This window comes from Polypterus senegalus, chromosome 10 (assembly GCF_016835505.1).
Source record: "Polypterus senegalus isolate Bchr_013 chromosome 10, ASM1683550v1, whole genome shotgun sequence".
NCBI lineage: Eukaryota > Metazoa > Chordata > Cladistia > Polypteriformes > Polypteridae > Polypterus > Polypterus senegalus.
The window spans coordinates 21,136,713-21,164,059 of NC_053163.1; the positions used below are offsets into that span (position 1 = coordinate 21,136,713).

A 27,347-nucleotide genomic window follows, 5' to 3' on the forward strand; every position below is an offset into this window, starting at 1 on the left:
TCATTCATTACACACACACTGATGTATTTCAAATGTTTATTTCTTTTAATGTTGATGATTATAACTGACAACTAATGAAAGTCCAAAATTCAGTATCTCAGAAAATTAGAATATCAATTAAGACCAATGCAAAAAAAAAAAGGATTTTTAGAAATGTTGGCCAACTGAAAGGTATGAACATGAAAAGTATGCGCATGTACAGCACTCAATATTTAGTTGGGGCTCCTTTGGCCTGGATTACTGCAGCAATGCGGCGTGGCATGGAGTCGATCAGTCTGTGGCACTGCTCAGGTGTTATGAGAGCCCATGTTGCTCTGATAGTGGCCTTCAGCTCTTCTGAATTGTTGGGTCTGGCGTATTGCATCTTCTGCACAAATCTAGTGCAGAAGTTTCATGATACAGAAACTCCTTCATGTATTTGGTTATTTTTTAAGAAGTTAGCCATTACTGAGTAAAATTATGATATAGGTATTCAAAATTATTAACAATCAAATTAGCTTTTGAAGAAAGTTGACATTGATTAAAGGGTGCCACTTTGCCATTCATAATATTTATGGATCATCAAAATGAGAAGTATTTCAAAATCATCTAGAAGCTATTGGTCAAAATAAGAGTGTGACTTTAGAGCTGTAAAAAAATTATTGCAAAATAAATTTGTAGCAAACTAATTGGAATAAAATGTTATCTAAAAAAGTGTTTTCCAGCAATGAATCACTATCATTCTACAAAATTGTGTCCTTCTGAGTGTTCTGAGAGGACTGTTTCATTTATGTTAGGTAGAATGCCCAGACGGGACTGGGCGGTCTCGTGGTCTGGAATCCCTGCAGATTTTATTTTTTTCTCCAGCCATCTGGAGTTTTTTTTTTGTTTTTTCTGTCCTCCCTGGCCATCGGACTTTACTCTTATTCTATGTTAATTAATGTTGACTTATTTTTCGTACTGTGTCTTTTATTTTTCTATTCTTCATTATGTAAAGCACTTTAAGGTACATTTTTTGTGTGAAAATGTGCTATATAAATAAATGTTGTTGTTGTTGTTGTGTTTCTACAGCGTCAAACAGAACAATCTCCACTGCTATATTCTTTCATTGTGTTTTCATCAGTATCTCGCTAGGTACAGTTCAGTATGGCAACTGGTCAGGGTGAACCTGAGGATATCAGAAGCTTCTGTAAAACAGTTTGAGACCAGAAAAGTTTCAGGTCAGGCAGCAGGAGTATCTCGCTGTGCTAGACATACACCAAAGGGTTCCATCCTATAAACTGGCACCATGATATTTTGGACCGTATGTTATTAGTTGGTCCCATTTTGTGTACTGTGGTGCTCACAGCTCATTTTTACATTTAAGGTACATTCCATGTCTCAAGACTCATGTGTGTATATATAAGAGTTTTTTGTTATCTCTGAATAGTCAAACAACAAGACATGTCATCTGCCTGCTTATTTATTGATTAACTGATTATCTTTGTTCTTTCTGTTCCATGAAACAGCAGCCACGTATTCTTTTGGTGAGTATACATTAACTGAAATAGCTACTTCAACTTTGTGGCAGTGCTTGTTTTTTCATTCTATACTCTCATATTTTCAGACTTAATGTTTTCAAACACTGCTTTATTAAACGTGTATTTCATGAAGTCATGTTTTCTTTAATAAATGTCTCTTAACCAATACATTAATTGCTACTGTACACTGTTACATTGTCTGTTCTTATGTATATTTATGAGAATGGGTTTCAAATCTTGCCTAAAGATTCATCTCTTTACTCACCCTATTGACAATTTACTTTTAAAAATATTCTTTTTTATCCTTCTCTAACAAAGTACTGTTTGAAATATTTACATGTCAATTTTGAAGCAACTTAACTCCTGTATTTTAATAAAATGTTATTACTTCAGCAGCCACAGTTGTTTCAGATCAGTAAACACAGCAGTCCATCTCTTAAGATTAGCAACAGGACCCAGTAAACTTTAAATTACTCCAAAGCAATATTTTCCATGACAGTAGTAGGATTTCATATAAGATAATCCATCCATCCATCCATTATCCAACCTGCTATATCCTAACTACAGGGTCACGGGCATATAAAATAATGACTTCTATAATTCCAGTCTGTCTGGCACCTCAGTTACAGCTACTCTGGTTACAAGACCACAAGAAGATTCCAGTTGAACTAGAGGAAGGGGCATTAGGACAAGTTTCCTGTAAGAGTCAGCCTAGATTTTTATTCTGAATTTTATTTTTAACCGCATATGGAGACAGAAGCTACTTTATTCCTATGACATATACTTCATTGACACACACATCTTCAGAAATATAAAAATAACTCACAGAGCAAAGACAGCACAGCTTGTAAATATGATCATTTGTTCAGAGTTAAACACTATCAGCAACTAAAGACGAATCATTGAATACTGTAGGATATAAAATGTTTTTCTGCATTTTTGTCATATTATTCAACTAATCTGAAGTCTTAAAATTATTATTTTCAAGGAAATGTCAGTAGAAATATTTTAGGTTGCCTCTTCCAAAAGGTTTTTTTACACAAAGCAACGTAAAGGCTACTGTATGAAAAGATTGTGTTTCTATGTCTGAGCCATCATTGCCTACTGTGCTGATATGCTTTATCAACAACAAGAATTAACAACTTGAAACAATGATTCAGATTTATATAGACACTAAAAACAACAAATATTTTTAAAGACTCATTGTTTTTGTCCTTCATCTAATTCTTTGTTGATTCTATTTCGCTAGCAGTTTTAAAGTTATGTGTCGCATCACAGAGAATTTATTTGTGTTAAACGATAAGTTTGGTATTTTTCAAGTCCAAGTTATTTCTTCACAGGCATACTATATATGCATTTGCCATGCAAAACTGTGTTCCAAGGTTAACAATTTTCTATTGATTTAAAAAAATACCTTGCCCTAACTGGTGGTATATAATGGAGACTATGAGGCATGGAGCATCACTGGAAAATAAAAAAAAAGCTTAAAAACTTACTGAATCCATTTGTTTTTCACACCAAGTAAGTTATCGAACATTGATGTACGTCTTCACATTATACACACAATGTAAAATAGCTTGTAGATGTAATTTTCAAACAAAAAAAAAGACCAATGTTACGTGATTCAGACATTTTAAAAGAAAACCAGTTGTTCTGGTTCTCTCAGCGCTTATTTTCCTCCATGAAAAACTAAACCACACACACACATACACACACCCGGAGTTTGGTTTCCTTTCGAACAGCCACATCATAGTAAAATTTTCCTGCCATATGCGTTGTATCGTGTTGATTTACTTCCATATTTATGTGAGAAGTCCTCCCACAAAGTCACTACTCTTACACAAGGAAATAGAAAACACATCCTTACCTTGAGAAATTAAGTGCCAGGAATTTATGCTAAAATTATTATTTCCAGGTCCATTTTGTTGTCAGAAATAAAGAAGGCATGTTATCTTATATCATAACTTGTATTTCTGAAAAAGTGTATGTAATGTTTTCAGTAAGTTTTTAGGTTTTTATTTTCTGGTGGTACTCCGTGCCCTGCTGCTTCCATTATAAAGCACCAGTCTCTGCAAGATATCTGAGCAGGTCTCTAGGAAGGAGTAATAAGAATGTTTGTGGAGTGACACTGGAGGTTGAAAACATACCATAGCAGCAATCTGTAGCCTGAACCACTGACATTTCCAGACATAGCATATAATTAACAAACCATGATTTATTATACGAAAAACTACAGCCAGGTCCAAAGCAGAAAAACAGAGGTCTCATTTACAACTGCTTTATGAAGATATCCTCTGTTAATTGTAAATGTTCCATTTCAGTGATGTGTAGTCTATAAATATTAGACTGAGAATTTTTAAAGACCACTGCCATTTATAAATGTGACCAGTTTGTTTATTTCATACACATTAAGAATGTAAAAACACAAACAAAGGACATTTAATAAAGACTTAATGACCATAAGAGCTTGTCTTGACACATGTTTACCCCAGACGACCATGTTTTGGTAGCTGCTGCAATTACCCATAGCATACTAGGAAGGGCCTTCACTCTAATTCAATGAACAGAGTTTGTGCCAACATTATCTTCTTGGGTTAAAAGATTTAAACTGAGTTTGTTCCTTCTTCTCTCAGTAAATGAATGACAGAGAGGAGGTTTTAGAAATATATGGAGACTAGGCTGGCTGCCTTTAACATGAGAAAAAAGGACATTGCAGAGTAAAAAACACAAATTTTGAGAATTACATGACCACTGATTTGAAAGGGAATAAAGGCACAAACTCAGGGGAGAATGAGCAACCATCTCAAAGTAGCAGTAGACAACTTCTTACAGGTTTCAAGGTAAACTTTAAACTTTGCTTAATGCCTGTATATAAGTAATTCTGTCTTTTTTTTCCTTTTACAGGTTTTTCAGATGGTTGTCTGTTTCAATTACTATTAAACCAAGTAGGCTTAGGGTGTTACAGATTTATAAACACATGGCTGATTTTTCTTTTCCTTCTTTTTTCACAAAATTGCAGATCTCGCCAAAACCGATGATAAGGGTGAGTATACTTTACAAAATCTCTCTTTGCCATATCTGCCATACCTTTGGCACTGTGCATGTTCTTATATTGTTTATTGTCATATTATAAAACCTTAATATTTGAATGTATGGTACTGTATTTGGGTGTCGCAGTGGTAGCGCTGCTGCCTCGCAGTTAGGAGACCTGTGGTTCGCTTCCCGGGTCCTCCCTCCATGGAGTTTGCATGTTCTCCCCGTGTCTGCGTGGGTTTTCTCCCACAGTCCAAAGACGTGCAGGTTAGGTGGATTGGCGATTCTAAATTGGCCTTGGTGTATGTGTGTGTGTGTGTCCTGTGGTGGGTTGGCACCCTGTCCGGGATTGGTTCCTGCCTTATGCTCTGTGTTGGCTGGGATTGGCTCCAGCAGATCCCTGTGTTCGGATTCAGCAGATGGATGAATGGGTACTGTATTTTGATTTGAAATTGTGAAGTTCACGAATTAGTATTTTCTTTAATGAATGTGGTTTAGAATATACATTTACTTTTAAAATAAAATGCCTTTCTTAGGACTGGTCAGCTGACATCATTAAAAGTTGCTGTTCACAAAAGTTACATCTTAAATTATTTGAGAAGCACTTAAATGTGCCAGGGCTGTGGTGGAAATAAAGTAATAGCAAGCAGGCAAAATAAAATACAGGCCTTCATTAATAATACAAAAGCAGAGGGTTCACAGAGGTTACAACAATCTATAACATAAAGCCAAATACTAATATTTACTTACAGTTTTTAACAGACCATTAGTTTTGCACAATGCTGTTTTTATCAAGGCAGTAGGAGGATTTTATGAGTTAGGTGCCCTCAAGACCGGTGTTGACTTGAGGGCTTGTGTCAAGTCACGAAATGGAGTGTCTTTTTTTTCATCCCATACCACTGTGTTGTGTGTTCACATTTTTGTCAAATTAGTCAAGGGTTCCGCTCTCTTGGAGAAACAGGGAATGAACCAATGGTAGTACTCCGTTGACCCCAAATAGCCTGGGCTTGCCACTTGGTTTTCAGATGTTGCCATTTCACAGAGGCATCAACACTGTTGCCATACTGTACCCTGACCACCAGGTAGCCCAAATATTTAGTGTCTGTTAGTCTGAAGAAGGACTTCTTGGGGTTTACTTAGTGTCAGTAGCATACTTTGAATGAGCTGTTTCTGCTTTTTCCATGTGTCAGAATAGATGACAATGTCATCCTAGTAGGTGGCACTATAGGCACTGTGGGGCCATAGTATTCTGTCCAACAGACGCTGAAAGGTCACTTGTGCCCCGTGCAACCCAAATGGAAGGACACAATACTTCCAGTGTCTGCTAAAGAGCTAAATGTGGTTTTTGCCTTGGCAGAGTCAATTAAAGAAACTTGCCAGTACCCTTTTGTGAAGTAAAGGGTGGTCTGATACAAAGCTTTACCAAGGCAATCAAGGAGTTTGTCCACTCGTGGCATTGGATAAGCATCAAAGTGACAGACTTGATTAAGCTAATGGAAGTCATTGCAGAAGTGCCAACATCCATTGGGCTGAGGGATCAGCATGATGGGGCTACATCAGGGATTAAAACTTTCCTTAATAACATACTGCAGATCTAGCATTCACTTTATTTTAAGCTCCACTTCTGTATGTTTTGCCTCCAGGACTCTTCTCAGACAAAAAGCCCAGGCTCCGTTATGACACACTCATACGCTATTAGGGAATTCAGAGACGGTCATTCGTTTACGACATCAAGGGTGGACAAGATCGCTGGTTCAAGCTGTTTTCATTTCTTGTGCCTCAAATTTGAGCCGAAATAAAGGGATATTCACTGAGAAAAGAAAGAACGGAGTTAGGTGCAGTAGTGGTCAGGTTTTTTTGCCATCTATAGCTTCATCATGTTTACATAATACACCTGTTCAGCCGGACAGCAATTTGGCTGTTTCACCAAATAATCAATCTGCCCTTTTCTCTCCTTAATTTCGAAAGGGCCTTGCCAATTTGGCAAAAGTTTGGAATGCAAGGTGAGATTGAGAATTATTTCACGATCTCCAGACTGAAAGTAAAAGAGTCCCGTGCTACTTTTGAAACAGTGGGCCTGAACTGATTGCACCTGCTCCATATTCTCTTTTAATATGGGTCTAACTTTATCAAGTCTCTTGTGTAACTGCACAATATATTCCAAATTATTAGTGGCTGGGAGGGCCTTTTCCTCCCAGTCTTTATTTAAGATGTCCAACTGTCCCTAGGGTTGTCACCCTTACAGCAATTCAAAGGGGGAGAAGCCCCAAGAGGCTTAGAGGACTTTCTGGTATGTAAATAAGATGAGGGGAAGTAAACAATCCCAGTTCCTTCCATCCTCGCTGACCACCTTCTGTGGCATTTGCTTGAGTGTTTGGTTGATCTGCTGTACTAAACCATCAGTTTTTAGGATGTTACATTGAGGGAGGAATTGAGAAGGCATTACACCACAGGGTCAACCCCTGGTTCAGTGGGTTATTACCATCGCCAGAGCCCCTAAGCTGTCCTCCATGTGCACATGCATGACAATAGATAAACAGAAACTAAAAGACCAACAATATGAACATAATAAAGGAATCAAAAACAGATTAAAATGACATAAACACTGCATTAGAACCCCAGCCAGGGGAGGAACCCAAAATGAAATATAAAAATCTCAAGTGATGTATTGGAGATTTACTTCAGGGAAAAATTACCTGTGTTTTGCTTTACAGTCAGTAGTAAAACTAATTCTAGGCATCCTGTTGTTACAATCTCACAGTCCTGTAATTTACTGGTAAGAATTAGATGGAGTGCATATTGTTAAAGTGAAGTTTTTTGCAAGGTGGCGCAAAATACACTTACAGAATATGAAGATATTTTTAGAAGTCTTTAACAAAGAGATATCTTTGAAACTTTCCCCAAATCACACTTATTACTTTGCATTTTATATTTTACCTGACAAACCTCTCCCTAAGGAATATTTATGTACAGTTCAAGGTAGAGAGTGTGGCTATGGAGGAATATGTTCACGAACATCTCCACAATGGGTTTATTGTTCCATCTAGTAGTCTGATTGATGCTGGATTTTCGTTGAGAGAAACACAGGGGTGTCCAGCCGTATAATGATAATCAGGTGAAAAGTAGGATTACAGTTAAAAATCATTTTTCCTCCCAATACTATCTTTATTCAGTCAAGTGAAAAAATCCATAGTTGTTTCTACACTAGACTGTCACAGTGCATATAATTTAATCGGAAACAGGATTAACTCATTAAAGACTTTAGCACTCTCAAATATCCACGTACATGTTAATGAACAAAAACAAAAGAACATTTCACTGGACACAAAAAGAGCAAGATGCTTTTAATTAATTAAAACTTTTCTTCAGTCCTTCACCAGTATTAAGGCATCCTGACCCGTCTCTTCAATTTATTGTCAAGTATATGGGTAGATACAATCCTAGTGCAAAAGTTTCATGACACTAAAACTCCTTCATCTATTTACTTAATTTTCTAAGAAGTTAACCCTTGCTGAGTGAAATTATGACATAAGTATTCAAGATTATTATCAATCAAATTAGCTCACGAAGAAAGGGGACAGTGACTTGAGGGTGCCACTTTGCCATTCATAATATTTATGAATCATCATAATGAGAAATATTTCAAAAGTGACAAATGGCAAAATGCAAAACAAGACAGTTTATTTCTTTTTCTTCTGTTTTGTGTTGTTATTTATTTTCCAGGAAATTAGAATGGGAAAGCAGATGCCCTATCACATACTTATCATCTAGATGAAGTAAATGTATAAACAGACCCAGACATTACATCTGATAAATTCCTTCCATTAACAATGATTGCTGCTCCCAGTAAACTTATTGAGGATATAAAATACATGCAAAATCAAACTTTTGATCCTGATCTGATTTCTAGTAATAAATATTATGATCAACCAGAATTTCTTGATTTTCAAATATTTCATTCTCATCGATTCTCTGTATTTGTCAAATATTTCTGAAAAATTACCTCAAATTGTTCTCATTTTTCTAGTTTTTTTTTTTTTGTGAACAGGGTGTAGTGTAATTTGATTTCTGGATATCACCTGGAAGCTAATACTCAGAAGAAGCATGTGACTATAGATCTGGAAAAAAAATATTACACAATAAATTTATAGCAAACTAATTGAAATAAAATGTTATCTGTAGAAGAGTTTGCCAGAAATGTACAGTATCATTCTACAAAATTGACTCCTTTTGAGTGTCTGTATGGCTTCAAACAGAACAATTTTCTTTGCTATATTCTTTCATTATGTCCTCATCAGTATCTCACTACACTCAGTTCAGTGTGGCAGCTGGTCAGGGTGAATCTGAGGATATCAGAAGCTTCTGTAGAACAGTTTATGACCAGAAAAGCTTCAGGTCAGGCCACAGGTGTATCTCATTGTGCTAGACATACACCAAAGGGTTCCATCCTATAAACTGACTCCATGATATTTTGGCCCGTATTTTATTTGTAGGAGAGTTGGTCCCATTTTGTGTACTGTGGTGCTTACAGCTCATTTGAAGATTCAAGGCATTCCATGTCTCAAGACTCATGTGTATACTTTTAATCATTTATTTGTTACTTCTGAATAGTCAAACAACATGTAATGTGATCTGCCTGATTATTTAGTGATTAACAGATTATCTTTGTTCTTCCTGTTCCATGAAATAGAGTTCTCTTTTCTGTCTTCCATCGGTGAGTATACATTAACTGAATAGCTACTTCAACTTTGTGTCAGTGCTTGTTTTTTCATACTTTACTTTCATATTTTCAAATTTAATGTTTTCAAACACTGTTTTATTAAACATGCATTTCATGAAGTCATGTTTTGTTTAATAAATGTCTCTTAAATAATACATTAATTGCTACTGCACACTGTTATGTTGTGTGTTCTTATGTATAGTTATGAGAATGGGTTTCAAATCTTGCTTAAAGATTCATCTCTTTACTCACCCTATTGACACATTTACTGCTTATAATTTTTTATCCTTCTCTAAGTACTTTTTGAAATATATTACATGTCAATTTTGAAACAACATAACTCCTGTATTTTAATAAAATGTTATTATTTCAGCAGCTGCAGTTGTTCCAGATCAGTAAACACCGCAGTCCATCTCTTAAGATTAGCAAGAGGACACAGTAAACTTTAAATTACTCCAAAGCAATATTTTCCATTACAGTGGTAGCATTTCATATAAAATAATGACTTCTACATTACTTTCCAGTAGAACTGGAGGAAGCGACATTAGGACAAGTTTCCTTTAACAGTCAGCCTAGATTTTTATTCTGAATTTTATTTTTAACCACATATAAAGACAGACGCTACTTTATTCCTGTGACATATACTTCATTGAAACACACATCTTCAGAAATATAAAAATAATTCACAGAACCAAGACAGCACAGCTGGTAAATATGATAATTTTTTCAGAGTTAAACACTATCAGCAACTAAAGACAAATCACTGAATACTGTATGATATAAACGTTTTCAGCATTTTTTATATCGTTCAACTAATCTGAAGTCTTAAAATTATTATTTTCATGGAAATTTCTGTAAAAATATTTTAGGCTGCCTCTTCCAAAAGGTTTTATCACAAAAATCCAGGTAATGGTTACTGTGTGAAAAGATTGTGTCTCACTGTTTGAGCCTTCATTGCCTGCTGTGTTGATGTGCTTTATCTACAACAGGAATTAACAACTTATAACAATGATTCAGATTTATATAGCCACTAAAAGCAACAAATATTTTTAAAGTCTCATTGTTTTTCTCCTTCGTGTAATTCCTCATTGCCTTCTATCTCGCCAGCAGTTTTAAAGTTATGCTCCCCATCACAGAGAATTTCTGTTAAACGATAAGTTCAGTATTTTTCAAGTCCAAGTTATTTCTTCACAAGCATGGGGTATATGCATTTGCCATGCAAAACTGTGTTCCAAAGTTAACCATTTTCTATTCATTTTTTTAAAATACCTTGCCCTCGTTGATGGTATATAATGGAGACAATGGGGCATGGAACATCACTGGAAAATAAAAATCTTAAAAACTTACTGAATACGTTTGTTTTTCAAGCCAAGTAATATATTGAAAATTGATGTACATCTTGAGATTATACACACATTGTAAAATAGCTTGTACATGTAATTTTCAAACCAGAAAATACCAATGTTATGAGATCCAGCCATTTTAAAAGAAGTCAAGTTGTTCTGGTTTCCTCAGCAATTATTTTCCTTCATGATAACCTTTCACTACCCCTGGTGTGTGGTTTCCTCTCGAACAGCCACATCATAGTAAAATTTTACTGCCAGGTGCTTTGTATCGTGTTGATTTACTCCATATTTATGTGAGACGTTCTCCCACAAAGTCACTACTATTACACAAGCAAATAGAAAACACATCCTTATCTTGAGAAAAATTTATGTTAAAATGATTATTTCCAGTTCCCTTTTGTTTTCAGAAACAAAGAAGGCATGTTATATTATATCATAATTTTTATTTCTTCAAAGTGGATGTTTTCAGTAAGTTTTTAGGTTTTTATTTTTTGATGGTTCTCCATGCCCTGTTGCATCAATTATAAAGCACCAGTCTCTGAGCATATCTGAGCAGGTCTCCGAGAAGGAGTAATAAGAACGTTTGTGGAGTGACACTGGAGGTTGAAGGCATACTATAGCAGCAATCTGGAGCCTGATCTACTGACATTTCCAGATATAGCATGTAATTAACAAACCATGATGTATTATACCAAAAACTACAGCAAGGTCCAAAGAAGAAAAATAGAAGACTCATTTACAACCGCTTTATGAAGTTGTCCTCTGTTAATTGTAAATGTTCCATTTCAGTGATGTGTAGTCTATAAATATTAGACTGAGAATTTTTAAAGACCACTGCCATTTATAAATGTGACCAGTTTGTTTATTTCATACACATTAAGAATTTAAAAACACAAAGGACATTTAATAAAGACTTAATGACCATAAGAGCTTGTCTTGACACATGGTTACCCCAGACTGCAATGTTTTGGTAGCTGCTGCAATTACCCATAGCATACTAGGAAGGGCCTTCACTCTAATTCAATGAACAGAGTTTGTGCCAACATTATCTTCTTGGGTTAAAAGATTTAAACTGAGTTTGTTCCTTCTTCTCTCAGTAAATGAATGACAAAGAGGAAGTTTTAGAAATATATAGAGACCAGGCGGCTGCCTTTAGCATGAGAAAAATGGACATAACCATAACATTGCAGAGTATAAAACACAAATTGGAGTGCTACATGGCCACAGATTTGAAAGGGAATAAAGGCACAAACTCAGAGGAGATTGACCAACCATCTCAATGTAGCAATAGATAACTTCTTAAAATTTCAAGGTAAACTTTAAACTTTATGTAATGCCTAGAATGAAGTAATTCTGTCTTTTTTTTTTTTTGCCCCTTTCAGCATTTCAGGTGGTTGTCTGTTTCTGTTGATATTGCAGGCTATGCTTGAGGTGTGCTGACATGTACTTTGCAAATGCTAGAGGCAGCTCAGAATTGTTGGTGTTTTCTGTGGTGTGAGTTAAATATATAATCCAAAAAATAAAAAATGCATTTTGCTCTTAAAAACTTTGGTTTTGGTTGCCACTAATGAACCGTGCGGGAATTTTTAAAGCTTTTTTCCCTTTAGAAGGGTTTTTTTTCACCCGCACAAGAGCAAAGTAGCTGTGTGTTTGGAGGTGCGCTTGGAAAAATTACTTGTACTTGTTCTTGTTATCTATATCTGAACTAGCATCAAGGAGGTAGGGTAGAAAGTAGCAGTAACTGATATCGGCATTTGTAAGCAAATAACCACATTACGATTCCTTAATTTAAAAGAAAAGAAACAAAAAGCCATGGCTGACATCAAAGCAATAAAGGGGAAGGCTCAGCGGTAAGGAGGTAAGCGGCCAGCTTTAAAATGCCCTAAAAGGGACAAGGGACTGTAGGATCAGATAAGGTAGTAGAGATTTATTTATTTGTTTATTTTAGATTGACCTGTGGTCCAGAAGTAAAACAGTTAAGTAGGCAACTGCATAAGGGTTCATTAATACAGGGGGATACAAGCAGTGCAAGTGGAGACCTTTTAAGTAAGGAATAAGAGGAGGGCAAAGTTAGGAGAAGAGACAGAAAAAAGCAAAGTTAACCTCCTAGAAGGACAAACAGCAGGCAACTGAGAGGGAGAACAGTACAGGAGCTTAAGGGGACAAGGTGTAAAATAGCTCTAGCAGTTCTTAGTGTTACCATTTAAGTTAAATCATTTTCTTCTTCTTCTTCTTTCGGCTGCTCCTGTTAGGGGTCACCACAGCAGATCATCTTGTCCCATATACTCCTGTCCTCTACATCTTGCTTTGTCACACCCACCACCTGCATGTCTTCTCTCACCACATCTATAATCCTTCTCTTAGGCCTTCCTCTTTTCATTTTGCCTGGCATCTCTATCTTTAACATCCTTCTCCCAATATACCCAGCATCTCTCCTCTGCACATGTTCAAACCAAAGCAATCTCGCCTCTCTGACTTTGTCTCCCAACCGTCCAATTTGAGCTGATCTTCTAATGTCCTCATTTCTAATCCTGTCCATCCTCGTCACACCCATTCCAAATCCTAGCATCTTTAACTCTGCCACCGCCAGCTCTTTCTCCTGCTTTCTGGTCAGTGCCACTGTCTCCAACAATATAACAAAGCTGGTCTCCCTACCGTCCTGTAGACCTTCCTTTTCACTTTTGCTGATACCTGTCTGTCACAAATCACTCCTGACACTCTTCTCCACCCATTCCATCCTGCCTGCACTTCTCTTCCACAATCCCCATTACTCTGTACTGTTGATCCCAAGTATTTAAACTCATCCACTTTCGCCAACTCTACTCCTTGCATCCTCACCATTCCACTGACCTCCCTCTCATTTACACACATCTATTCTGTCTTGTTTCTACTGACATTCATTCCTCTCCTCTCTAGAGCATATCTCCACTTCTCCAGGGTCTCCTGAACTTGCTCTCTACTATCACTACAGATCATAATGTCATCAGCAAACATCATAGTCCACGGGGACTCCTGTCTAATCTCGTCTGTCAACCTGTTCATCACCATTACAAATAAGAAAGGGCTCAGAGCCGATCCCTGATGTAATCCCACCTCCACGTTGAATGCATCTGTCACTCACCACTGTCACACTTCCCTCGTAGATATCCTGTACAGCTCTTGCATACCTCTCTGCCACTCCCAACTTCCTTATACAATACCACAACTCCTCTCAGGGCACCCTGTCATGTGCTTTCTCCAGGTCCACAAAGACGCAAGGCAACTCATTCTGGCCTTCTCTATACTTCTCCATCAACAACCTCAGAGCAAACATTGCATCTGTGGTGCTCTTTCTTGGCATGAAACCATACTGCTGCTTACTAATAATCACCTCACTTCTTAATCTAGCTTTCACTACTCTTTCCCATAACTTCATGCTATGGCTCATCATTTTTATCTCCCTGTACTATCTACAGCTCTGCACATCCCTTTTATTCTTAAAAATTGGCACAGGGATGAGGAGCTCCAACGGGCCACCTTAAAACCAGTTTCCAGAAAGAGAGAGGTAGTGATAGTTGGGGACTCAATCATTAGGGGGATTGAAGCCCAGGTATGCTTCAGAGAGAGAGAGTCTCGTATGGTGTGTTGCCTTCCGGATGCACATGTGGGGGACCTCCCTGGAAGGGTGGATAGGCTCTTGGCCAGAGCAGGGGTGGATCCAGTTGTCATTGCCCATGTTGGAACAAATGACATATATAAGGGTAGTCTGTCTGTTCTGCAATCCAAATTCAAAGAGTTAGATGCCAAGCTGAGGAGCAGAACTGACAAGGCAGTCTTCTCTGAAGTTCTGCCTGTGCCACACGCCAGTCCTGGTAAGACTGAGGAGATTAGAAGGCTTAACACGTGGCTCAAATCTTGGTACAGAGAAGAAGGGTATAGTTTTATGGGGCAATCAAACTCCTTTCGGAACAGTTGGGACCTTGTTTTGCCTTGGCAGAGTAATATTTTACTCTATTTTCCCTTTTTGTATTATTAATGTGTAGCCTTTGTCAGAATGCCTCAAATCTCACAGACCACTGTTTATAAGGTATTGTACCATATACCTTCTACATTTATTACCTCAGGCAATTAGGTGTAGTAAAAGACAAGCAGGAGTTAAGTTACATTTTACATAATGTATTATTGATAATATTCATAAACAATAACAATATGCAAAGTACATTTGAATATTGGCAACCATACAACCTGATAAATGCTGATGTGTCGTTTCAGGCAGCACACAGACTTGTTATTTACTTAAAATGTCTCTAGTTAAGCCCTCATTTTTGGTCAGCTATCTTCAGAACAGGCCACATGCCTGTTTCAATATGGCTGCCGAGCTGTGCTCTTCATTGTGTTGTCCTTGTCAGTTCATAGTGTGTAGGATGGTCCTTCATCAGTTGGTAAGAAAAAGAGAGACAGATGAAAAACAAGCAAATTTGTAGATTTTCTGTCCAACCCCTACAGCGAATAAGGCATCATGGTACTTAAAGGCTTCTGATACAAGCCAATTCCAAACAGCCATACTTCAGACTAAAGGGGCATAGAATGCCTTCACATCTGCCCCCAAAACCATTTGTTAAGGTGATACTTGCCAGCTAGGCAGTCTGTCTTTCCTGTAGGGGTTGATTGAGAGAGTCCTGCAGAGAATCACTTGCCATACTTGTTTGAGGCACTTCCGTCAAACCTGTCATAAAATTCACTATCCTGACTTAGTCCTTGGTAAATATGAATGCTTCTCACTAATGAAATACTAATATTACATTGCTTTGCCTAAGCTACAAATAGACATACAAAATATTTATCAACTTGTATGCAAAATTTCACACCACAACAGATCTGTTCTGCCGTGACGGGTTACATCTGAACTGAAGGGGCACCAATGTATTGGGGAGGCGTATGAGTAGGCTAGTCGAGGATTGTTTAAACTAAGGAATGGGGGCAGTGAGTTTAGGACAGGCCAGGTTTAGATCTATACATAAAGGAACAAGCAACGGTGTAGAAATAAAAATGCGTAGTAATGTATATTCTAAGCAAACATTTAAATGTAGAAGGAGTAACACGTTAATAATAGCTTGTCTTAATGCTAGAGGTATCAAAAATTAAGTAAGTGAATTGCAGCTGTATGTAGCAGAACATAATTATGTTATAGCAATAACAGAAAACTGGCTAAATATCAAATATGGGGATGAGTGTAACATAGAGGGATGCACATTTTTTAGGAAGGATAGACAGAACAGAAAAGGAGGTGGGGTTACTGTTTATGTCAAATAGAATTTAAATGCAAGTCCTTTTCAGTTGGACGATGAGCCCAATCTTAGTGAGGACATGTGGCTTCGCCTAGAAAATATTAGGGAAAGAGGTCTTATTTTAGGAGTGTATTATAGACCACTCAATTCAGACAGTAATTTCAACACACATATTTTTAGTAATATCAAAAAGGCAAGTTTACAGGGAGATATAGTCATGGGGGACTTTAATTATCCAAATATTAAATGGGATAACCTTGCAGATGGAGGTGTACAAGAGCAGGAGTTTTTAGAAGTAATCAGTGACTGTTTTTTAACACAGTATGTTAAAGCACCAACACGGGGTGAAGCCTGTCTGGATTTAGTATTATGTAATAATCAAGATAGAATTGAGGGTGTAGAGGTGATTGAACCACTAGGATCAAATGACCATAATATAATACAATTCTCAGTATTTTGTAAGAGTGAAGATTCAAAGACTAAAATTGTTAAGTTGAATTTTTGAACTTTGGTAGGGCAAATTTTGAGCAGATGTGACAAAGTCTAAGGAGGACAGACTGGGATAAGCTTTTAATTGTGGAGACAGTTGACGAGCAGTGGAACAGGACAGATACATACCTAAAAACTGCTTTATAAGGCGTATAAGACTAATGATTGCAAAATTAATTGTAGAGTGTATGAGAATATGAGAGCAACCATTAAAAAGGATATCAGGGAGGCTAAAAGACAGTTGGAGAGGAATATAGCAGATAAGGTGAAAGAAGATCCTAAGAAATAGCGGATTCCCTAAACTTACATTTTTCTGAGGTGTTCACAAGTATGGAAGTGGATAACCTCTCAGAGGTAAATGGGACTACTAAGGAGGCACTGAGGGATTTGGAAATTGTAGAGGGAGAAGTGCTGCTCAGATTAAATAAGATGAAATCAAACAAATCATCAGGACCAGATGATATTTCCTCTCAGGTTCTTAAGGAGGCTAGTGAGTACATATATAAACCCTTGACACATATTTTTAGGAAGTCACTGCGCACTGGAAAGATTCCGAAGGACTGGAAAATGGCAAATATCATCCCATTATATAAAAAGGGTGACAGGGCAGATCCAAGCAACTATAGACCAGTAAGCTTAACATGCATCACAGGAAAATTAATGGAAGGAATTATTAAGGATAAGATTGAGCAACACATGGCAAGTACAGGAGGTTTTCAGAACAGTCAGCATGGGCTCAGATAAGGGAGGTCATGTTTTAATAACATGCCGGAACTCTATGAAGAGGCAACAAAAGGATGATGTTATTTATCTTGACTTTCAGAAAGCATTTGATAAGGTGCCACATGAGAGGTTGGGCATCAAACTAAAAGAAGTGGGAGTTCAGGGTGATGTTTTTAGATGGGTGCAGAATTAGCTGAGATACAGGAAGCAGAGGGTGATGGTGCAAGGAACCTTATCAGAATTGGCCGATGTTAAGAGTGGTGATCCATGGGGGATCATCCATATATAAATGATTTAGATAGGAATATAAGTAACCTGCTGGTTAAGTTTGCAGATGATACCAAGATAAAGTAGGTGGACTGGCAGATAATTTGAAATCCGTCATATCATTACAGAAGGACTTGGACAGCATACAGGCTTGGGCAGATTTGTGACAGATGAAATTTAATGTCAGTAAATGTAAAATATTACACATAGGAAGTAAAAATGTTAGGTTTGAATACACAATGGGTCGGAAAATCGAGAGTACACCTTATGAGAAGGATTTAGGACTCATAGTGGACTCTAAGCTATCAACTTCTAGATGGTGTTCAGAATTAAGAGGCGAACAGAATGTTAGGTTATATAGCGCCTTGATGTGTGGAGTACAAGTCACAGGAGGTTCTGCTGAAGCTTGATAGATAGATAGATAGATAGATAGATAGATAGATAGATAGATAGATAGATAGATAGATAGATAGATAGATAGATAGATAGATACTTTATTAATCCCACGAGGAAATTCACTTAATCCAGCAGCAGTATACTGATACAAAAAAATAAATTAAATTAAAGAGTAATAAAATTGCATGTAAAAACAGACAATAACTTTGAATAATGTTAGGGTTTAAAGGTGGAATTTAAGAGTCGCATAGTGTGGGGGAGGAACGATCTCCTCAGTCTGTCAGTGGAAGCTACTCCTCTGCCTGGAGATGACACTGTTCAGTGGATGCAGTGGATTCTCCATGATTGACAGGAGCCTGCTCAGTGCCCGTCGCTCTGCCACAGATATTAAACTGTCCAGCTTCATACCTACAATAGAGCCTGCCTTCCTAACAAGTTTGTCCAGGTGTGAGGCGTCCTTCATCTTTATGCTCCCTCCCCAGCACACCGACGTGTAGAAGAGGGCACTCGTCACAACAGTCTGGTAGACAATCCGCAGCATCTTATTGCAGATGTTGAAGGATGCCAACCTTCTAAGGAAGTATAGTCGGCTCTGACCTTTCTTACACAGAGCATCAGTATGGGCAGTTCAGTCCAATTTATCATCCAGCTGCACTCCCAAGTATTTATAGGTCTGTACCCTCTGCACACAGTCACCTCTGATGATCACGGGGTCCATGAGGGGCCTGGGCCTCCTAAAATCCACCACCAGTTCCTTGGTCTTGCTGGTGTTCAGGTGTAAGTGGTTTGAGTCGCACCATTTAACAAAGTCTTTGATTAGGTTCCTATACTCCTCCTCCTGCCCACTCCTGATGCAGCCCACAATAGCAGTGTCATCAGCGAACTTTTGCATGTGGCAGGACTCCGAGTTGTATTGGAAGTCTGATGTATATAGGCTGAACAGGACCGGAGAAAGTACAGTCCCTTGCGGTGTTCCTGTGTTTTTGACCACAATGTCAGACCTGCAGTTCCCGAGACGCACATACTGAGGTCTGTCTGTAAGATAGTCCACAATCCATGCCACCAGGTGTGAGTCTACTCCCATCTCAGTCAGCTTGTCTCTAAGGAGCAGAGGTTGGATGGTGTTAAAGGCGCTGGAGAAGTCCAGAAACATAATTCTTACAGCACCACTGCCTCTGTCCAAGTGGGAGAGGGATCAATGTAGCATATAGGTGATGGTATCCTCCGCTCCCACCTTCTCCTGGTATGCAACTGCAGAGAGTCGAGGGCGCGGTGGACCTGTGGCCTCAGGTGGTGAAGCAGCAGACGCTGCATGGTCTTCATCACATGTGACGTCGGAGCAACAGGCGGAAGTCATTCAGCTCACTAGGACGTGATACCTTTGGGACTGGGGTGATACAAGATGTTTTCCAAAGCCTGGGACTCTCCCCTGTTCCAGGCTCAGGTTGAAGATGCGCTGTAGAGGACTCCCCAGTTCCAACGCACAGGCCTTCAGCAGTCGTGGCGATACTCCATCTGGACCCACTGCTTTGCTGGCACAAAGTCTCCTCAGCTCTCTGCTCACCTGCGCTGCTGTAATTGTGGGTGGGGATGTCTCTACTATGCTGGTATCAGCAGAAAGAATGGTTGGAGGATGCAGTACTCTGAGGTGAGAGTGGGTTAGGGTGGTCAAACCTGTTAAAGAAGTTGTTCATTTGGTTTGCTCTCTCCACGTCTCTCTCAATGGTGGCACCCCGCTTCGAGCTGCAGCCAGTGATGATCTTCATCCCATCCCACAATTCCTTCATGCTGTTTTTCTGCAACTTCTGCTCCAGCTTTTTCCTGTACTGCTGCTTCGTCTCCCTGAGCTGGACTAGCGCTTGAGCTCATGCTGATCACTGCCTTTAAAAGCCCTTTTCTTCTGGTTCAAAAGGCCCTTGATGTCACTTGTAATCCATGGCTTGTTGTTAGCATAGCAGCGTACTGTTCTTACTGGAACTACAATGTCCATACAGAAGTTGATGTAATCAGTTGTGCAGTCAACAGCCTCTTCAATATTCTCACTATGTGACCCCTGCAGGATATCCCAGTCTGTAGTTCCAAAGCAGTCTCTCAGAGCCTGCTCTGCCTCAGGGGACCACTTCCTGAATGATCGTGTGGTTGTAGGTAGCTCCCTCACTCTTGGTTTGTAGTGAGGCTGAAGCAGAACCAGGTTATGATCTGCTTTCCCAAGCGCAGGAAGCGGGGTGGCGCTGTATGCGTCTTTAACATTTGCATACAGTAGGTCAATAGTCCTATTTCCCCAGGCGTTACAGTCCACATACTGGGAGAAGGCAGGTAATGTTTTGTCCAGCGTCACTTGGTTAAAGTCTCCACCAATTAGCACTAGCGCCTCGCGGTGTTGCGTTTGTAACTTAGCAACTGCGGAATGGATGACGTCACTCACTATCTCCGCATTCGCTCGAGGGGGGATGTAAACAATAACAACAATGACGTGTCCAAACTCTCTGGGCAAGTAATAGGGACGCAAACTTATAACTTATAACACACTGGTGAGGCCTCATCTGGAGTCCTGTGTGCAGTTTTGGTCTCCAGGCTACAAAAAGGACATAGCAGAGCTAGGAAAAGTCTAGAGAAGAGTGACTAGGCTGATTCCAGGGCTACAGGGGATGAAATAAGAAGAAAGATTAAAAGAGCTGAGCCTTTTCATTTTAAGCAAAAGAAGATTAAGAGGAGACATGATTGAAGTCTTTAAAATGATGAAGGGAATTAGTCCAGTGGATCGAGACAGTGACTTTAAAATGAGTTCATCAAGAACACGGGGACACAATTGGAAACTTGTTAAGGGAAAATTTCATACAAGCATTTGGAAGTTTTTCTTTACACAAAGAATGATATACAGTTGGAATAAGCTACCAAGTAGTATGGTAGACAGTAAGACTTTAGGGACTTTCAAAACTCGACTTGATGTTTTTCTTGGAAGAAATAAGTGGATAGGACTGGCGAGCTCTGTTGGGCTGAAATGCCTGTTCTCGTCTACATTTTTCTAATGTACACCAAGTAGGCTTAGGGTGTTACTGATTTATAAAACCTTCTATACACACATTTCTGTATAAATTGCATTAATAAATTTCAATCATCTTGTAAACGTGTACGTGAAGGTGCCTTAAACCCTGCTAGGTTGCTGCTCTGGAATAATTACACATGGACTATGCTAATAAACGTCATATTTATGTAATCACAGTGCTGCAGACATTCATTAACGGGTAGAGCCGCCCTCCCCTTGATGCATCCAGCCACCTCATTGAGGAGTTCTAGCGCCTCTGTTCTGTGTTCTGGGGTTCTGGGAAAGGCATAAGGTGCTGGGGTCTGAGTTGGTAGGCACTTACCTGGACATGTAATGACATGATTGCTGTTACAATGAATAGTACAGACCATAAAACGAGTGAGAGTTTAGCCAGTTACCTTACCAACAATCCAGTCATCATGCACATCACCTTCAACATGTAGCCAATACTACTTTATCTCAAAATAAATGAATGATGGCTTGATCCAGCCAAACAAGCCACAGCTTTTGACAGTCTCATCTGGGTATCACAAATGACTTGTGCATTAATGAAATGTCACTTCTCACAGTTAACAAAAGCAGTGTCATTCTCGTTAGGTAAATGTATTTCAGTATAAGTGGAGGAGTGGGGCAAGTGAGTGAGTCACCCAAACCTTATACTGAGTTTTTTTTATTGACATTATTTTTAGAATGACATACCACCTTTGATATCCTTAGTCCTCTTTCACTACTCAAATGGCAGGTGTTTAGTCAGTTATTTAGGGACTGTTTGATTTTGTGTCTTTTTCTCTTTTCATATTGTAGAAGGAACTGAAACAGAGTGTGCTTGTGAGTATGCATTAACATATACTGTCTTTGCAATATCTGCCTTAACTTTGGTATTGTGCCTGTTCTTTTGTTGTTTATTTTCATATTATCCACATTAATATTTGACTATACAGTACTTTATTTTAATTTAGAATGCACATCTTGAATTAGTCTTTTGTTTAATGAATGTAGTTAACAATAGACACCTGCTGTTCAAATAAAATTCCCTTCTTGGGTCTGGTAAGCTGATTCCTTGAAAAGTTACCATTAAGAACAGTTAAGTCAAATTATTTTAGAGGTGCCTAGATATGCCGGCTTGTTGTGAAAATAAAACATTGGCTTTTGCTAACAGTACAACAGCAGAGAGTTTACAAAAGTTACAACAAACTACAACATAAACCAATACCAATTTTTACATGTGTTTAATGACTAACAGAAAATTTGCCATACTTTTTAATAGCAATTCCAGACTGTATTTGAGAGGAGCATGTTTCCGAAAGAATACTGTTGGTTTTTTTATGTCATGCACAACTGCAAGACTACAAGCATGCATACCTCAAATCAGTTGTTGAAGGACAGAACACTTCGATGTTAAAGGAACAATACCACTTACCTTTACTTAACCTCTTGAAATAAAGTGCCAAGGAGGCAGCATATCATGAATGGTCTTTACTCCCACATCGCTGCTCCTCTCCATTACCAGAACACTCCTGGTCGTTTTGTGCTCAACTCTTACTTCTGTCTTATTTAACAGTTTGACTGTAGATGTTTACATTTCAAAAGGGCCTCATTTGCCAGATGGGAGAAGTTCAAATAAACTTTGCACAGGGCTGAGAGGAATCCATGCAGATGTTGGTCACTGTCCTTAGGCAGCGTGTGCTATAAATGTCCTCCAGGGTTGGAAGCTGTACCCCGATAATCCTCTGCACTCTTGACACAACCCACCATAGAGCTTTCTGATCAGCTGCTGTAGAGATGTGATTCCACTCTCAAATACAGCTGGTTCAAATACTCTCACTGCACTGACAATAACAACACTGAGGCAGCTTTGGTATTTGGAATAGTTTGCCCATTCCGTGCACCATTGTATTGTTAGGGCTCATTTATACTTCATGCTCAGAACACGTAAACGCACGCATTATGGCTGCCATGCATCCCCATCGTTCATTTGACCCATCCTCTGAGCACGTCCTCAGAAAGTACAGGTAAAAAGTTGGGGGGCACAGTGTGATAAAAGTTGGAATGCAATGTCATAGTCTCTGTTTTCTTTCTACATGTGACAGAAAGCCGCTTTGAGGATCCTCCAGGATCTATGTGTGTGCTTCAATGTTTGATGAATGCCGACATAGAAATACATGCATCCCCATTGTAATGACACAATACAGTTTAAAGGTATCACATACCATTTTCTGTGCTGTCTTTTTTCATCAGAATGTACGGCAGCGTATTTGAGCCACAGAAAAAAAAATTAAGGAAATGGTTGAAAAGGTGTATTTTGTGATTAAAGTGGATATTTTGGCTTTAATCTCGAAATGTCCACTTTAACCTTATAGTTTATTTTATCATTAAAGTAGGCCGTCGTAAACATCATCTTAAAACCGATCCAGTTGTTAATCGTTACGTGCTTCTGGGGCTTTCTCTTGAACTGACAGCAGCAATCACCACACAGAACACATTGCATTTATGATATTCCAGCTCTCTGCACATTTAGAATCTTTAGATTTATACTTGATATCACTTTCATGATGAAATAAATTAAAGTATGTATATTACATTTCACAGATAAGTCATTAATTTCATATAAATAATGAATACTGATGATAATTACACATGTTGTGGTGGCACGATCTGCCTCGCAGGGAGTCACATCCCTTGTGTTCCCTGCCTGTAGTTTGCATGTTTTCCTGGTGGGTTTCAACAGTGTGCTCCAGTTTCTTTCCAAAGACATGAAGGTTTGGGGATTTGGTGACGCTAAAATGTGTGTGTGTGCTTGTGTTCACCTTGTAATGAACTGATACCCTGCCTAGGGATTGTTTCTGCCTCTTGCCTGATGCTTGCTGTAATGTAATGTAATGTAATCGCTGGATTAATTAATTTAATCATTAAACATCCTCTTCAGAGATATTGCGGCAAGGTGTCCTCGGAATTTAATGGGTGTTTCAGGCAATTCACAACTCAGCCAAGCCAAACGTTTTCTCACTGTGATGATATTTCGCACTGCCACCTGGTGGAATCTTCCAGATTTACGTAAACTAGGTGCGCAAGTATGAACAGTACAACGCCTGTAGCAGTAGCGTCTGCTAGAGCATGCATCGCGTCATGTGAAGTATAAGCCTTGCCTTACACGTTGATTACAATCTGGTGCCTTAAATTTCAGGCAAGGTCAGAAGATACTCATAAGACTATGGCTGCTTACCATATAGTTGGAGTTTATGCTCGTGAAGAGTAACCACAATAGAACTTATAATTTAATTTATTTATTTACAAAGTACTTTGTTAGCCTGCAGTATAGTGTGCTAGTACACTGTTCAGCAAAACTCAAACAACCTTTTCCAAGATAAAACATTTATAACACAGTGTTTCAATTTGAGAAGATAAACAGGTTGTTATCTACACTTGTACATAAAAAAGTAAGAATTATATTGCTGTCAAGCCCCTGAAGTTGTGCCAGAGAGACTGTTTGAATAAACTGGTTGTTATACAAAGACACATACATTACAATAAAGGGTTAAATTATACTTCTGTAATTGACTGTCATACAGGTCCAGAAGACACTTTCATTGATTTGCAAGGCAGATGGTTCCATTTCCTTGATTGATCACATGAGAGACTTTCAGGTGAGTAAACATTAACTGAAGTGGCTTCTACAACCTTTTCGTAGTGCTTTTGTTTTCATAATTTACTCTTCATATTTTAGATCATTAATATTTTTACATATTGTCATATTTTTACAATACATTCTCTGTTTGTATGTCTATTTGTGATAGCTTCATCACTGGGTTATTTTAAATCTTGCTTGAATAGTCACCAATTTTCTGTCACTATCAACATATTTACTTTTAATAATGATCTTCTTCCATTCTTTTCAAACAGCTCTTCTAATTCATATTCTGCCATATTTTCCCTAGGTTGTTCTTCTACTCCACTGTACTCTTCAATTGTATAGACATTTATAGACATTACATTTTATATGTAACTAGCAAAATACCCGCGCTTCGCAGCGGAGAAGTAGTGTGTTAAAGAAGTTATGAAAAAGAAAAGGAAACATTTTAAAAATAACATAACCTGATTGTCAATGTAATTGTTTTGTCACTGTTTTGTCACTGTTATGAGTGTTGCTGTCATCAAGGATTTGATTATCATTATTTCTTTCAATCAGGTTCGTATTTGGAGGACATGTTGTTATGAAGTTACATTCCGTGTTTGTCAACCATTGTAAAGATAACAGGTTTCATTCATCGAAGTGTTCACTACGCAAATCGCTACTCGTGAATGTAAGATGTTTAACAGGCATTCCCAGTATTAACTTGTGCTAAACGTACCATGGTGTGACGTAAGGGAGCTGACTGTAAAAAGGCAAGGAGGCGTGTATTTTGAATGAAAAGGGAGAAGACAGCGAAGGAGCGGAAAAGTGACAAGGAAAACTGTTTAAATATAAAGCTAGGAAGGTGAATGGAAAGAAGCAGCCAGCGGTAAAGCAAGGAAGACTTCATAATAAGGACGGTTCGGTGCACGTAGAAGGTGTTAAGCCTTATGATAATGTTCCCGCACGGAGGATTTATAGAGACGCACTGGGAGAAGTATAATCTGAACCTCTCTACAGTTTTGTTTATTTTCGGGTTGTAATGTTCATCAAATTTACGTATCATCTGGTCCAGTGGCGGACCGTGCATTTCACACCTAGGCCTTCAGTAGTGCTCCGTCTGAATCAACCCGCCCCTCAAAAACTAATTTATGGTTATAAAAACCATCTTAATATGCAGAAATACAGTATAAAGAGCGCTGCATCAGATAGAAAACTCCTGTAGCCACAATAAATGCCTTTATTGAATAGACAAACCAGGGGTGAACAAGTTCCTTTCTACTGCAGCTACAGCCGCGACACACATAAAAACATCAATAATAACTCATAAACTTGCAATATTATTTAGGAAAATCGCAACATTTTACTCACCAAATTTGGATTATTTGTAAACAAAATCCATCCTCCTCTCTTTCCTCAAAAACAGTTCAATTACTCTGTCGTACAGATTATCCGTGCGCTTCAGTTCCATCAAAAGTCCCTTTCTATCGCCATCGAAGCTAATGCTGAAAGTCAAACCTGCCCTGTCGTATTTCTGGCATAAGTTTTAATTCGCTTTAGGGCTGAAAATGTCCGCTCGACAGAAGCAGTGTACACGGGAATGGTCACCGCCAAATATACCAATGTGAACAGCTGCCCCATGCTCTCATTCAGATTTTTCTGATGAAGGAAGTCAAGGAGATCAGTGGGAGATTTTCCTGCAAAATCATCCATGGCATACATTACACAGTTCTGTTTTTAGCCGAGACAGATCAAAAAGCGCTCCGTGGCTCTTGTGTTAAACTGGAGAAGGCTGCATGTGGGAAATTTTTCTTGTATTCCCGAAACTTCTGGGGGTCGAGGAGCATGACAAACATCAGGTTTTCGTGGTCTTGAAATCTGGTCTGTGTCTGGCAAATAATATTGTCCAGAATCCTGCCATGGAGTTGGCGGTAGTGCGCGAGAGGATCTTGCGCTCGGAGCCTGCAGTGCATTCAGTGGCCTCGTAGAGTTCCTCATATCGGCTTCTATCCAATCAATGGGTCTGAATACGGTGACGTTGCCATACGCCTGCTAGAGGGCCCTACTGACACCAACTCAAAATGATTGGTTGAAGCAGCAGTTTAATCAACATTTATTCTGTGTCAGAGGGCCTGCAGAACGGATTGTGAAGGCCTCTCTGCCTGGCAACAAATGAAGGCTGAAATGTGATTGGTTAAATGCTTTAATACGAAAATACATGTCTGGAAGCAGCACAACCATCGGAAAAGCTATGAAAGGAAGCGGACAGACTATTTGGAATTATTTAATAAGTATTCATGGACAAAATATAATTAACATCAGTTTGTGATTCAGATATTTTTTTAGGCCAGCAGAGAAGGCATGACTTCGCCAGGTCTTTAGCATCGAGGCTTTATACCCTGCGTCTTCTCATTAAACTTGAATATCTTGTGCGATCTTGCGATGTCCACGGCTTTATTTAATTTTAGCTCAGACCCAGCACTTAAAAGTTTCTCTTCCACTTTCGCTGAGGGAGGTTTTTCCGCAGTAGCTGCTTATGAATATGCTAAGCACAGTCGTTCACCCACAAATATTTACCTTATATGGGCAGGTAATCAATTAAGTGAGAGGCTGCAGGCTATGGCCGTATGCAGTATATGGACGAAAGCAGGTTCCAGTTATGACTGTTACGTGTAGAATTTAGAAATGAAACCTGCCTAACTTTTGTAAGTAAGCTGTAAGGATTGAGCCTGCCAAATTTCAGCCTTCCACCTACACGGGAAGTTGGAGAATTAGTGATGAGTGAGTGAGTCAGTGAGTGAGTGAGTGAGTGAGTCAGTCAGTGAGGGCTTTGCCTTTTATTAGTATAGATGACTGACTGACTGATGTATAACTTTATAGGTTAAGTTATAGAAAACTGTTTATATTAGTAATTGCATAAACTGACCTGTGATGGTGTATGAGAAATGCTA

The 27,347-nt window shown here is 38.7% G+C and overlaps 1 protein-coding gene across 6 annotated transcripts in view; it reads left to right on the top strand.

Annotated features, from left to right (window-relative positions):
* LOC120536904 overlaps positions 1–27,347 on the top strand; it is a 290,128-nt gene that overhangs the window by 62,235 nt on the left and 200,546 nt on the right. For 5 of the 6 annotated variants that reach the window (XM_039765462.1, XM_039765463.1, XM_039765465.1 and 2 more), the window contains exons 4-8: positions 1,491–1,505; positions 4,519–4,542; positions 9,223–9,246; positions 21,591–21,614; positions 24,356–24,430. In XM_039765462.1, the coding sequence (XP_039621396.1) occupies positions 1,491–1,505; positions 4,519–4,542; positions 9,223–9,246; positions 21,591–21,614; positions 24,356–24,430 (162 nt within the window). The remainder of the gene's footprint in view (positions 1–1,490; positions 1,506–4,518; positions 4,543–9,222; positions 9,247–21,590; positions 21,615–24,355; positions 24,431–27,347) is intronic. The other variant, XM_039765460.1, reaches the window with a different exon arrangement.